The sequence below is a fragment of the Stegodyphus dumicola genome, chromosome 12, assembly GCF_044657685.1.
Source record: "Stegodyphus dumicola isolate Sdum_Otavi_A_Nest chromosome 12, ASM4465768v1".
NCBI classification, from domain to species: Eukaryota; Metazoa; Arthropoda; class Arachnida; order Araneae; family Eresidae; genus Stegodyphus; species Stegodyphus dumicola.
This window is the reverse complement of record NC_140779.1, coordinates 15,727,998-15,742,249: the sequence shown is the minus strand read 5'-3', so window position 1 is coordinate 15,742,249 and position 14,252 is coordinate 15,727,998. Positions and strand designations below refer to the sequence as shown.

Genomic DNA, 14,252 nt, shown 5'->3' with positions numbered 1-14,252 from the left:
GAAATGGAATTTTCCAACTGGACAATGGTCCACAAGCCTCGAATAGTGTTGGAATGGTTCGAGGAGCATAAGAATGAATTCCAGTTAATGTATTGGCCACCTAACTCGCCAAATCTTAACTTAGTAGAGCACATTTGGGATGTCATGAAGTGGCAGCTCCGAGCTTAAACACCACCATGTCGGAATACCTCAACTTTGTGTGACCACTGCTTGGACATTTGGTTGAACCTGTCTCCAATCATATACAGGTAACCCTCATATAACATGGTAGATAGGTTCTCAGAAAATGCCTTGGTGAAACCGTGTTGTATGAGACCCATAGCCAGTATAAAAAGGGGGGTTGTGTTCTGAAAAAACAAATATTTTTTTTAATTGTACATAAACAACTTAATTTTTATTTAAAATATATATGTACAACACAAAACAAAAAATATTACATATTTTAATTTAACCCTCTAAGCGGCCGTATATATATACGGCCTTGCCGCTTAGAGGGTTAAATTAAAATATCTTTTGTGATATCTGCAGGAACATATATATACGTGCATATTAAAATATGAAAAAGATTTAAGGCAGTATATCAAAAGAACACAAATCTAGGTATGAAATAACAGGAGAATTTTTACATTAAAATCAAAAAAAAAAAAAATAATTTCTCATAGTAGTTTTGGGAAATTTGTGCTTTCTTAGCGAAAACCCTGGCCGCTCAGAGGGTTAATGCAACTTTAGTTTAAATAAATTTCTTCATTGTCATTGCTCAGTATAATCAACAGCAAACGTTTTTTCAGTGGAATGAGATCTCTTTCACTTTCAGAATTTTTTCTTCGTTTAAAGTTCTGGCTCTTTAAAAAATCTGTAACTTTAATTTGCTTACTATTTCTTACCAGGTCATTTTAAATTTCTCGATATAGAGCTAGGCAGTTTTGCAGCTCCCTTTTGAATTTTCGGCTTATTTCAGTGGAAAGATCTGCACTCAAGAAAAATAACTCGAGATTTTCAGTTAAGCGTAGGCCTTCTTTTAATTTTTTTAATGTTAAATTATTAACTTCACAATCTTTATCAGTGGTAGTTCAATCTTTACATCAGAAGCGATTTGATTTACAGCTTCGGATGCCAATTCTCTCAAATCTTCATCAATTTCTTCTTCTGCTAATAAATATTGAACGTCCTCAATAGCCATGTTCATAAAACTTGCACCTCCAATTGATTTAGCAAGTTCTAATATGCCACCAATTTCATTTTCTGAAGATTCCCTCATGTTTTCTATTTCAACTGAAGATGGCTATATCTTCTTGTAACATGCATTTAACGTTGATGCATTCAGTTCTTTCAGCAACAAAGTAACGATGTCGATTCAGTTCTTGATTGAAAATGTCTTCCGTTGCTTCCATTACACTAACTGATTTTGAATCGATTACGTCTAAAATTTACTGTAATGTTCTTCTTATGTAATATGTTTCAAAGGTATAAATGATATCTTGATCCAGTGGTTGGAGTAACGAAGTAGTGTTAGGTGGTAGGAACAGTATTTTGACTGTGGGCTGATTCAAATATTGTGGGTAGTATTAAGCACCTTGAAGCTCAAATTTTTCTGCTTTAAATAATGTTCAGCATAGGGCACAAAACAATTTAAAAACCAATCTTTAAATATATTCCCAGCAATCCAAGCTCTTGGATTTGCTTTCCAATGTACAGGTAAGGTGTTTTTATTTATGTCTTTAAGTGCACTAGGATTTAAAGATCTATAAACTGACAAGGGTTTTATCATAAAGTTGAAAGTTATACTGCACAAAAGTAGCATTAGACAATTTTTAAACACCTTAAATCAGGATGCAAGTTTTTTCTTTTTTCGATGTAAAGGTTCTACTGGGCATTTTTTTCCACCAAAGCCCAGTTTTGTCAGCATAGAAAACTCGAACTGCTGTGTATCCTTGTTCTTCTATAATCTTTTGAAATTTTTCAAGAAACGTCCTAGCAGCTTCATAATCAGCCGTTGCAGATTCTCCTTGAATTCTATACTATGAATTGCAAAATGCTTTTTGAAATTTTAAAACCAATGTTTATTTCCCAGGAAATATGGGTTGACAGAGGGTTTTCCATGTTCTTTGAAGTGCTTAAAATTTTGAGTGCTTTTTGTTTTATGATATTACCATTCAATGAAATTTGTTTTTCACGGCTATCATCAATCCAAATGCTGAGTGCCTTTTCTATCTTCTCAATTATTGGCTCCCCCTGGGGCAAACTGCACGTTTTGCGGATGTCGAAGATCCTGCAGCAACTGCACTTCTTATTTCTCTTTCCCTCCTCAGGTGCTCACTCTTGTGAGTACAGGTGTGGCAATCCCGAGGTACCCTAGCCCTTAAGGGGATCATCTTCTTGGTGAGACGGATGTCACCATCCTGGAGCCCCAGTGATCTATCCTCTTTTCCATCTCCTCTCCTCTGACTTGATACTTTTTTCCTTCCTTTCTCCCTTGTGGTTTTCCTCTTCGGAGGTTGTGGCTCGTCATAAGAAATTGAAACAGCCCTTGTTTTAAGTTTTCGAGTGGCGAGAAAACTTCCCACGTGTTTGCCGACTCGTGTCACTGGAAAGGAGGGTCCTGGTAGTTGAGGGGCGAGGTACTGTCCCCAACACACTGCTTTGGCCTCTGCTTCAGCTAAACGGGAGGCACCTTAGTCCTCCTCACGGATGTCGATCAGCTGGTCACTAGTCCTTGTTTCAGTGGCTTGGGGATAAGCCCTCGGGAGTACCTGCTTTCGGAAAAGCCAACTGTGGGGCTTCAGTTTGCGTATAGGTCTGACTAGCCCTAACACAGGAATCTCTGTTCCCTTGTTGGGCTCCGTGGTGGGCGGAGCCGTCAGACCCGAATTTTTTCTCTTTCAATCATGGCTTCTCTTTTTATTCTAAAAAGACAACAGACAACTCTCAGCACAGGCATAAATACAGCAGTTATCTTCCAGTATATACAAATGGATCCAAGTCAAATGTTCATGTTGGGATGGCATTTGCAATTGAAGATCACATAGAGGGCAAACGTTTGCACAATGGTTTCTCAATCTTAACATTTGAATTAACTGCAATCTATTATTATGGTCTTTTGTATATCTCAAAGCTCTGCCACAAGAAATTCATATTGTGTACAGACTTGTATAGTGTGCTAAAAGTGTTGGAAATTTTTACTGACACTCAAAATGCTGTTAGAGTGGATGTTCTGAAGATACATATAAACTTAATGTGTTGTGGATATGAAATCCTGTACTGCTGGGTTTCCAGACATGCAGGAATAAAGGGAAATGAGCTGGCGGATGTTACAGCGAAATCTGCTGTTGAACCGTCCAGTCACCTCATCCCTTTCAGAGATATCTGTTATGTCATCAAAGAAAAGATCTGGAAAAATGGCAGCAACTTTGGGACGTTCAAGTTGACAAAAAATTGAGAAATGTAAAGCTTAGAATTGAGCATTGGGATTTTGCTGGAAATCGTAAGGAGGAAGTTCTTTTGACTGGTCACACTAGAATGACACATAATTGTTTTGAAGGCTGAGAATGAGCCTGTTTGTTTGAATTGTAATGTTTGTCTATCAGTCTGTCATATTTTAATTGAGTGTCCATGTTTTAATAGTCTTCATCAGAAACATTTTAATAGATGTGACTTACCTCTCGACCGTTTAATCGGAAGAGAGGTCAATTGTAATTTATTTTATTATTTAAAAAAGACTGGCTTTTATTATCTAATGTAATCTGTTTTGAAGATTGTGTATTGTATTTTAATGTGTGCTTTTACCTTGTTTTTATATGACTTCATCCTCTGGATTTGGCAAGCAATTTCAAAGCATCATTCATTCATGATTTCATCTATCTCGTGTTTGGCGCATTATAATCATTTTTGGTTTTGCACCAAAACAAAAAAATATGTCACTCACTCACTCTATTCCTCTTTCATTTTCCTTAATAGTTCGGACTGTTTCTTCGTTCCAGTTAAAACTTTTTTTCAATGTCAAATGCCTTTTCTCATTTTGAAAGACTGTCCAAGATTTGTATCTGTACTTCTAAAGAAATGAATTTCCTCTTAAATTTTTTTTTTTTTTTTTAAATCTTTATCGGACACATTTGAGGACTGAAACTTAATGTCTTAAAGATGAAACAGTTATCCTTTAACCTTTTCGCAACTGTGCACTTTTGTTTAAGACGCTTATGCGGAACGGAAGGAAAATCAAAGGCAGTCACCGTACAGGACGTAAGTTTTGCATCACTAAGCTTAATTTTGTGAAAACAAAAATCGGGAAAAAAACGTTTTCCTTCTAGCATCATAATTTTTTGTATCATTTTAGATTATTACTTGAGCTCTTATGTATGTTAAAATTAGCACTTAATATATATCATTTCTTTATTTTACATGAAAATATGCTTAAAAATTTCCTTATCTTGTAAAATAATTTTTGGAAGCGATATTCAAATTATCCCAAAGTTTTAATTGATAAAAATCCATCATTAAAGTTTAAAATTAATAAAACAACACAATAAAGACTATTTACAGTAAGAAATAACAAAATTTAAAATGAAGACTGAGTGTAGTAAATCTCAAAGCATGGAGAATTGTCACTTTCTAACTCTCAGAAAAAGTATCACTTTCTAACTTTTAGAAAAAGAATCATCACTCTCATCTGCATTAGTAAATGGTTCATTAACTGTACGAGGGAATTCTTCCTCTGATAAATAACGCCTTCCCGCCATAATAGACTGGAGGTAAGGCTTTCTGATATAAAAGAAGAAGAAACGGAAATATATCTGAAGGCAATACAAAATGTAACAGAACTCCACATAGTAACCCTAAAAGACCGTATATAGTAGAGGAAAAAACTAGAATAAAAAAAAGGAATTGGATGTAAATCTGACACGCGAATATTTATATTAGCACGTGGCGATTTTAAATGGAAAGTGTAAACAGGCCCACCTCTGTTTACGCTTTCCATTCACCCCACCCTCGCAACAGTTGATGTGTAAAATACCAAAGTCAGACAGAATATATCAAACTCAAGGTCAGGAACCTAAAACTGTGTTCATTTTAAAAGTAATGGACATAGAATGCCATCTAGTGGCCTTCAGAAAAACGTTCCAGCTTAAAATGCGTATACGCATCACCCGTTCTCTGAATGCAATCTCTAGTGATGTGTGGATGGGATGCCCGGCTGTAAGAGACGTTCTTAGGGAATGCGTATATGGGACGCTTGTCGTGAAAGGGTTAACACACCGTGGTTCAATGCAGACTGGCGACTAGCAGTGTAAGACACTTTTGTTTTCACGCCATGCAGACGAGGTTTCTAATTTTGGAAGCCGAACATGCAGGTTGTGCATTTTAGAGTACTTATTGTGACATGATGTTGTTCACCTTCTGTTATAGTGAGGTTTCTTTATTGTTATCTGGGGGCATTTGTTCATACGGGTCATCTGAGGACATTTGTTCATACGGGTAGCAGATCTTGGAAGACAACTGGCAGACTTTATGAAACAAGGATTCTCACGTGTTAAACAACTAAATGGGTGCTTTGCACAATATGGGAATTCGTGCGGAGTTCGTTAAATTTCTTCGATTGCTTGGCCAATTTTCTTATTGTGTTAGAGCGAAATTGTGTTATAGGAAAACCGTGTTGTAGGAGGGTTCTCACAATTTATGAATCGTGTTATAGCGAAACCATGTTACAGGATGTCATGTTGTAGGAGGGCTACCTGTACCAAGAACTTGTGGCATCCATGCCAAGGTGAGCTGTAGCTGTTTTGCAGGCCAAAGTTTGCACAGTGTAGTAGTAGAGTGGTCATAATGTTTAGGCTCTTCAGTGTAAATGCACACACTGTTTTGTATGTACACTGCTAAAAAAAAATGAGACAGTGCTATATCTCCCGTTCTACTGGGCCAATTGACAAAATTCAAATTGCGTTTTTCATGTCTCGAAAGCGCGACTTAGGATATATATTAGATTTATATATAGCACTATTCTAACATAGGTATTTTGACACAAAATCAGACTTTTTCTGAAATAACATACCAATTTTTTTCCATATTTCGATTCTACGTCTCAAATTATGCCAGAATACCAAGTTTTGTAAAAATCGTACGATGAGTTTTTAAAATATTAGCTCTCAAAATTTTAGCTCCTCAATGTTAATTGAATTTGGCAAATATTTATTAATATCTCTTTTTTTTATTAAACTTTTTTTGATTTTTTTCTCTCACATTTCGAAATTTAGGTTCATGCCAAGTAAAATTTATCCATTTTTTGTGTTTTATTTTTTAAATTTCTATTTTTAAATAATTTTTATAAATTTTTCGAAAAAAATTTTGATTTATAACCTATAAAATTTTTACCATCATCTTAAAGTAGGTGTATTTTTAAGCATATCTGCAAAAAATTAGACTTTTTATTCAAAATTTTCTAAGATATACACGAATTCTGTGGACAAGTAAGAATAATTCTATAAACGCCGCCCAACATTCAGGATTCAATTAACAACGAGGATACGATTTTTATTAAATGAATTTAAGAAATTTTAAAACATTAAAAACCAACTCATTTTTATCCTAAAATGTATTTTTGTGCGTAGCGTATTTTCATTATATCCTTAAAAGTCTAATTTAGAATGTAATTGTCAAGAACTGAATCCTAATCATCAGTAATATAATAAGTAATTATTACGGTTATTAATAAATTCTTCTTATAAAGTAATTGCAAATATTTCAAAAAACTTTCTGTCTGAATGCAAATATTTTTCTATGCAAATATTTTATATTAATCAAGATTGCACACGATATTATTTATTTGCACTTCAATTCTTACCGTCAGTTCCAGTAGAAGTTACAAATCAATTATATTTAATTAAGGATTGGATTGTATTATTTAATTATGGCAAAGTACACGAGGGCTATCTGCCTAAAGGGAAGGATGCCTTCGTGCAGGACTTTCTAAGGTAAACTGGCTCGTGTACACATTATACATGGGGAAAACCACGAAAACGCCGATGCGGCCAGCCCGTTAGCGAGATTCGAACCTCGAACCGAACTACCAATGATCAGCGTCTTTACCGCTCGGCCGCTGGTGGGCTATTTAATTAAGGAATGACCATCTAAGTTTAGAAACAGCGTACCGTAACAGCAATTCAATTATTGGCGCCGTATCTTTCATGTTACTCCCGATTGGCAAGCTACATGATTTTTAATGAGTATTCGGGTTTTGCTAGTAACTTCCCTTGGAAATCGCGCTTAAACTAGGTTAGTTGGTTATTTGAACATAGAAAGAACATGGGAGCTATTTGATTAAGATGCTTTCATAGAGAATCTTTGTAAAGAGAACCTAGAAAACTACGAAAACCAACCATGCAGCCTGGGTTAGACTTCACAACGAACAATTAGTATTTAACAATCTTCAAATGCTAGGCAACTGGTGAGGCTCCAATTAAATCTCCAATTTAATATTTTATTTGTAAATATTTAAAATATTGTTGTATTCTTAGACACAAAAAGCAGGATTTAAGTTTTGTTAACTTGTTAGTAAACTACCAAGCCGTAGTGCAAATGAATATTCAATTTCTTTTGCAATAATTGTATTCACTTAATATTCTTGGAATATGAGCTAAAGAAGGAACGTTCTCGGAAGATTAAAGAAGTGTTTAAATCCAGTGATATTATGTTTGTTTTACAAGCTTAGGATCAAAACGATTCTGAAATTGCCCGAGTAGTTGACTTGTAAATGGCTGTGAATTAAGCAGATGACTTTTAATCTTACGTTTTCAGTCAGAAAACGTATTCCAAATGTTTTGTATTGCATGACAATGCATCTTTTCATTATTCAATAACCAATCGGAGAACCGCTTGTGCTCCGAAAATAAGTATGTGTACTCAGTTGTCCTGCATGTTCTTCAAATTTGTCTTCTTATGATTTTTTCCTCCCCAAAACTAAAGGCCTCTCAAAGGAAAGTTTTTTGACATTGAAGGGACAAAAGGAGTATGACATCTACTTTTAGAGGCATGTCAAAAACAGATCTCTACAAGCCTTCTCTTCCATTACATGTTGTGCATTCAGACAAATAGTTGCATCAGCGTAAATTCTATAATCTATTTTTTGTTACACTCTTATTACTTTATTAACATACAGTGAATATATACTAAACCTTTTACTTCAGTAATTCGGAATTTTTGACGGAATTGTTGTCGGAACTAGGACTTAGAAGATAAGTCAAATTGAATATTTCGATAATTCAATAAATTCATGTTCGAAGTTTCAATATTTTATTTTCGGAGGGAGGGGAAATTTTTTCAGATTTGGTCTAATATCCTAAGTATATTTGCTTTGATTCTTTATTTTTTCCATAAAAGCGAAAATTTTACGCATGGTATACATATAACGCATAGCTTCAAATTAAAATTTAATAATATACAGGGTGGTTATAATTAAAATTTCGCCAACCACCGGCCGAGCGGTAAAGTCGCTGAACACTGGTAGTTCGGTCCGAGGTTCGAATCCCACGAACGGGCTGGCTGCATGGGCGTTTTCGTGGTTTTCCCCATGTGCAATGTGTATACGAGCCAGTTTCCCTTAGAAAGCCCTCCACGAAGGCATTCCTCCCCTTAGGCAGATAGCCCTCGAGGCTTTGCCATAATTACACACACACACACTTCTATAATTAAAATTTCACTTTGAAACGGTCATAAAAGGAAAACTACTGGATCAAATGTTATCAAACTTTGTAACCGTGTAAAGGATGTCATGGGAATTTATTTTCCGAGAAAAAAAGAAAGTTGGAAACCTCACCATCAGGGGAAAATGGCGCTGTATGCAATATTGTTAAACGAAATATGGGTCAGAATCTAACTTAACCTTTTGTTAAATGGGTTTAATATGTTGTATATCCTTAAGAAACTTTGAAGTAGGCAAATTACCATTTAAAGGCGTTAAATTCGATAAAAGTCGAGTGCGCCATCCGTGTAAGTGAGAAATTCGTCCGTGAAAATCACGAATTAGCGATTAGAAAATGTGAGATAGCAAATCACTCGCACAAGTGCGTACAATCTGGAAATCGTTTTCTTACAGATCGCTAATTAGTAATTTTTGAAGTCTTAATTCGGCACTAAAACATGAAGATACTGATTCAAAACGCTTTTAATCGATTTGAGCCAAAGAAATCTCTCATGTTATCTATCTAGTTCCATTGCATTCTCCTACTGCATTCGACTGCATAGCAGTCATTCCACACTGTTTAGTGTTGAATGACAGCTAGTATTATAACTGAACCATTTTTCTCTGAAGAGCAGTCGACAGCTGGACCATGTGATTGCAGCTCACTTAGAGTTAATGTTAAAATGTTTTGTGATACATGAACTGCAGTAACGTGGCATTTTAGATACTACGATTTTTATGCAGGGCTGGGCCCCACCTCACGTGTGTCGCACAGTTACTTAGGGAATATTTCACGAATGAAAGTCTTATAAGCCAACACTTCCCCTCTTCGCACCAGACCTCAACCTCTGTGATTCTTGGCTATGGGGTTATCTCAAAAGCACTGTTTATGGTGATAATCTAAACAATTTGGCAGAAATGAAAAATGTGATACACTGACATGTTCGTAACATTCCTCCTGATATGCTAAGAGCTGCTGTCGAGAATGCAGTAACAGGATTTAACTTACTTTCGGAAAATGCTGGACACTACATTGAACCTGCTTTGTAACATGTTTCGGAAAATATTAACGCATTTTAAACAGATGTTTTCGTGTCTTATTTCATTTAACAATATTGTATACAGCGCCATTTTCCCCCTGGTGGTGAGTTTTTGGACTCTTTTTTTTTTTTTTTTTTTTTTTTTTCCACGGAAAATAAATTCCCATAACCTCCTTTACACGATTCCCAAGTTTGATAACATTTGGTCCAGTAGTTTTCCTTTTATGACCATTTCAAATTGGAACTTTAATTATAACCACCATGTAAATTAAACTTTAAAAGTCTGACAGTTTGGTTCAAGTCCCAGCTTTAAAAATATGTATATAAATATAATCTTTTATATTAATCTTCTTAGAAAAAATGTTTTAAGAAGCTAATTTTTCCCTTGCGTTATAGATTGTATAAAAAAACATGATCTTTAATATGATTTAGATTGTTTCAGCCGATATAAGAATTCTGTCACTCAGTGGTGAAGAATAAACACTACTGGACTGTTTTATTTCTTTGTCATTTAGCAAAAAATCTTTTAATTAAAATATTTATCTTTTGGACTTTGCTCTATACTTTGTTTATAGTTAAATTGTCTAGAAAATGAAAAGCTGTCTTCAGCTGAAACACAGTTGATGCAATTGATATTTTAAAAAATTGACAAGAATGCAAAATTTATGAAAATCTAGCAATCGAAAAATCTTAATTTTCTTGTGTGAGCACTTAAAATAACTGTAGAAGGAAAGAAGAAAATTAGGGAGAAAAGCAAGCAAAAATTTGCAGGGAAAATTTGGCTCTTAGACATACCAAGATGTTTAAAAAAGTTGGACGCTTTTGAATATACTTTCAGGTTACTTCAAAGAATTTAGGCGTTCAAAGAGAAAACACTTGGGCATGTACACCAGCAAATACTATCAATTGAGCTTGTGTTATCAGAAAAGACAAAAACAATATCATTGCAGATTAAAGTGAAGAGCGACTGGTTTTAAACTATATGGTTGTGTAAATTTAAATTATGTTATAGAACATCATATCGTACCATAAATGGAGAATCCTATTATTTTTTCAGTCGAATTATTTGAAGATTCAGGAGTTTATCCAGTATTGTATGTGACTGTCACCTAAAGGCGTTTTTTTTACCTCCTGATGAAACAGCGGCCGAGCGGTAAAGTCGCTGAACTCTGGTAGTTCGGTCCGAGATTCAAATCCCGCGAACGGGCTGGCTGCATGGGCGTTTTCGGGGTTTTCCCCATGTGTAACGTGTATGCGAGCCAGTTTTCCTTAGAAAGTCCTCCACGTAGGCATCCCTTCCCTTAGGCAGATAGCCCTAGTGTGCTTTGTCATAATTAAATAAACCAAATCTTCTTGATGAAACCGGTCTTTTCTTTCATCTCATACCTTCAAAATGTTTAGCCTCTAAAGACTGATAAAGGCTCTGACCAAATATTGATGAAATGGATTGAATTGGATTATTAAGTTATGTCAAAGCAGGGTTATCTGCCTAAAAGGAAGGATGCCTTTGTGAAGAACTTTGAAAGGAAAACCAGCCGGCATACACGGTACACATGAGAAAAATCCACGATAACACCCATGCAAGCACCCCGTTTACCGGGATTTGAACCCCAGAGTGAACTACCAGTATTCAGCGACTTTACGGCTCGGCCGTTTGTGGGCCTTTATGAAGTGGAAGGCGATAACTTTATTTAAAATGATTGTCAGAAATATCAAGATATTTCGAAAAGTTGGATGCTTTTTAATATACTTGTGGAATGCCTAAAGAAAAAGAGCAAGAATAAAGTAGAATGCCTGAAGAAAAAGAGAAGAAAAAATAAATTTTTGGGTAAAATTTAATATTTGTATTTTTTTTTTTAAATTTAAAACTTTTTAATCTTATGATATTTGATTCTTACGATTTCAAAAATAAAATATTTGACTAAAATATGAATAACATTTAAGAAACCAAATGTAGGATAAAATTGTGTAAAGCAATGGGCACAATGATAAAACTGTTTAAAGCAGTGAATGCAAGTCATCCTAAGTTAAAATGTCGGTTATACATCTCTCTTATTTATATGTATATCTTTTCTGAACGGAACATTGAAAGGCGTGTTAACTATGCTTTACTGTATTTGCTCTTTTAATATATGCAGTTTTCAAACACATCGTAATCTGGGTTATAAAGTATTCCTCCGAAAGAAACGCAATTCAAATAAATAAAATCAAATTCTGGAAAATTTATTTAAAATGCTCAGTTCGAAGGAATAAATAGGAAATTTTAAAACAATTATCTGAAGAGACAATGCAACACAAACAATTAAAATAGAAGTATAAGAATTTAAAAATTATCTAAAATAATAACTATAACAAAAAATATATATAAAGAAAACTATTTGAAAAACAATAAACGCAACACCCTTATTTACGCAATTTGAATAGGTAAATAGAAATTTTTAAAACAGTTATTCGAAAAAAACCATGCAACTTAAACAATTAAAATGAAATTTGAAAAAGAAAAAATTACTTAAAATAATAAGTTATAATTAAAAATACAATATAAAGAATATTATTTGGAAAAAAGGAACGATGGTGACTTTTTTTCCACTCACGGGAAAGGAAACTAGGTTGCCATATATTAAGAAGTTCGCCAAGTGAACTATTCTTGGCGCAAACTGAAATAGTGCCAACGTAAATTTTGTTCCAAATTTTACAAAATTTCATATTTAGGCGTAATTTGAGTCGTAGAATCGAAATATGTAAAAAAATTGGTATGTTATTTCAGAAAAAGGCCGATTTTGTGTCAAAATACCTATGTTAGAATAGTGCTATATATAAATCTAATATATATCCTAAGTCGCGCTTTCGAGACATGGAGAACGCAGTTTGAATTTTGTCAATCGGCCCAGTAGATCGGGAGATATAGGACTGTCCCATTTTTTTTTTTTTTTGAGCAGTGTACGTTCATGTGCTGGCTATTGTCGCATGTGCACTAGGAAGTGTGCATGCAATTCTGCTGAATATTCAAACCAGGGGTGCAGATAATCAGAAAGAACCAAGAAATATTGACTTGTATACTTGGGGATTTTAGATTTGAAAATTAAAATGAAAGTAAAAATTCTACAATTTTAATGTAATAGTTGTTTTTATTTAACTTTTCTAATCACATTTTTCTTAAAATAACTTATTTTGCTTATATGTTTTAGCTGCCATGGAAGCCAGTTAGAAGTATCATAGAATATTATTATCATGGTAAAGGTGAAAAGACAGAAAACCTGGCTGACGATTCTGATACAAAGTTACCTGAAAAGAAAGAAGAGGATGAACCTGTTGCTTCTTGCTCTCATACAGAAAAGGTATATTTAAATGAGAATATTTGGTATTGCTGTAATTTTGGGTAGATAAGCCACCCTAGTGTATAAGCCTCACACATGATAATTTGCTAAAAATATGAAAGTTCATTGGTAAGCCACACTGCCGTATGCTTTCCAACAACAAATTCCGAAACATGGTACTTAATATTTTTAAAATTTATTTAGCAATTTCATTCTATATTGATGTAATCATCATAACATTTTATAACATCTATAAAATAACTATGAATGGTGTGTGTGTGTGTTTATATATATATGTAAGGTAAAAATATGAAAGCAAACTTCTAAATTTAATTCACTATAACCTCTTTTATTTTCTATTTCATTTGGGAACTTCATCTATTTGTCCTAAAAATAGCGCTTAAGTTTAAACTGCGTCATTCAAATTAATCATGTGATCTTACGTAACCCTTAATGCAGATGCCTCTTGACCAATCGCTGAATTGCAAACCAAAACTAAAAAACTGAAACTTTTGACTCCCTCCTTTTTTTCTATGAGCTGATGCGTCACTTATGCTTTTGCTTTCCTCTTGGCCAGACGTCTTTCTGCAATCATGTGTGGGCTGCTATATTCGCTTCTATGGCAATAATATCAAAAACTGTGAATGTTCTTTAACCTTTTAACTGTCAAGTTATTTCGATGATTTGGGTGCATAAATTATCAATTTTTTTAATTTCAAAAATGAAATGTTTGCCTTGCACTCAAAAAATCAAAAAAATGCCGCTCACTTTGAACTTTAACCTCTATCCTTTGAAACCTTCGGTAAAATGCTGCCATCTGTTGAACTGAAGCCCAAATAAACTTCTCACGATATATATTTGGGTATAAGAATATGATGCACTCAAAAAAAAAAAAAATTAGTCCGAGTAATATTCGGGCGTGACATTTTGGAATACCAGTGCTGTGCCCGAGATTATTTCGGGAATGACAGTTAAAATGTTAATAGGCACGATCAGAGTGTCAAATAATTGTGGCCACAAAATGGGAATTTAAATAAATAAAAGGAATTTAATCTGACTCGACTGCTTCTTCTTCAAAATGGATGGACGCTCTAAGCATCAAGTATCTACGCAATCAACATTTCTGCGCATTGTGCTTGCAAAATTTATGTTATCCTTACAATAAAATGGCACAACCGATTTTCGACCCTACAGGCGTGAAACTCCCAGTGCAGTTTACTTCAACTA

At 34.3% G+C, this 14,252-nt stretch overlaps 1 protein-coding gene across 2 annotated transcripts in view; it reads left to right on the top strand.

The window, feature by feature from the left end:
- LOC118198050 (uncharacterized) overlaps positions 1 to 14,252 on the top strand; it is a 106,724-nt gene that overhangs the window by 28,936 nt on the left and 63,536 nt on the right. For both annotated transcript variants that reach the window (XM_085827491.1, XM_085827492.1), the window contains exon 6: positions 12,897 to 13,046. In XM_085827491.1, coding sequence (XP_085683617.1) covers positions 12,897 to 13,046 — 150 coding nt within the window. The remainder of the gene's footprint in view (positions 1 to 12,896; positions 13,047 to 14,252) is intronic.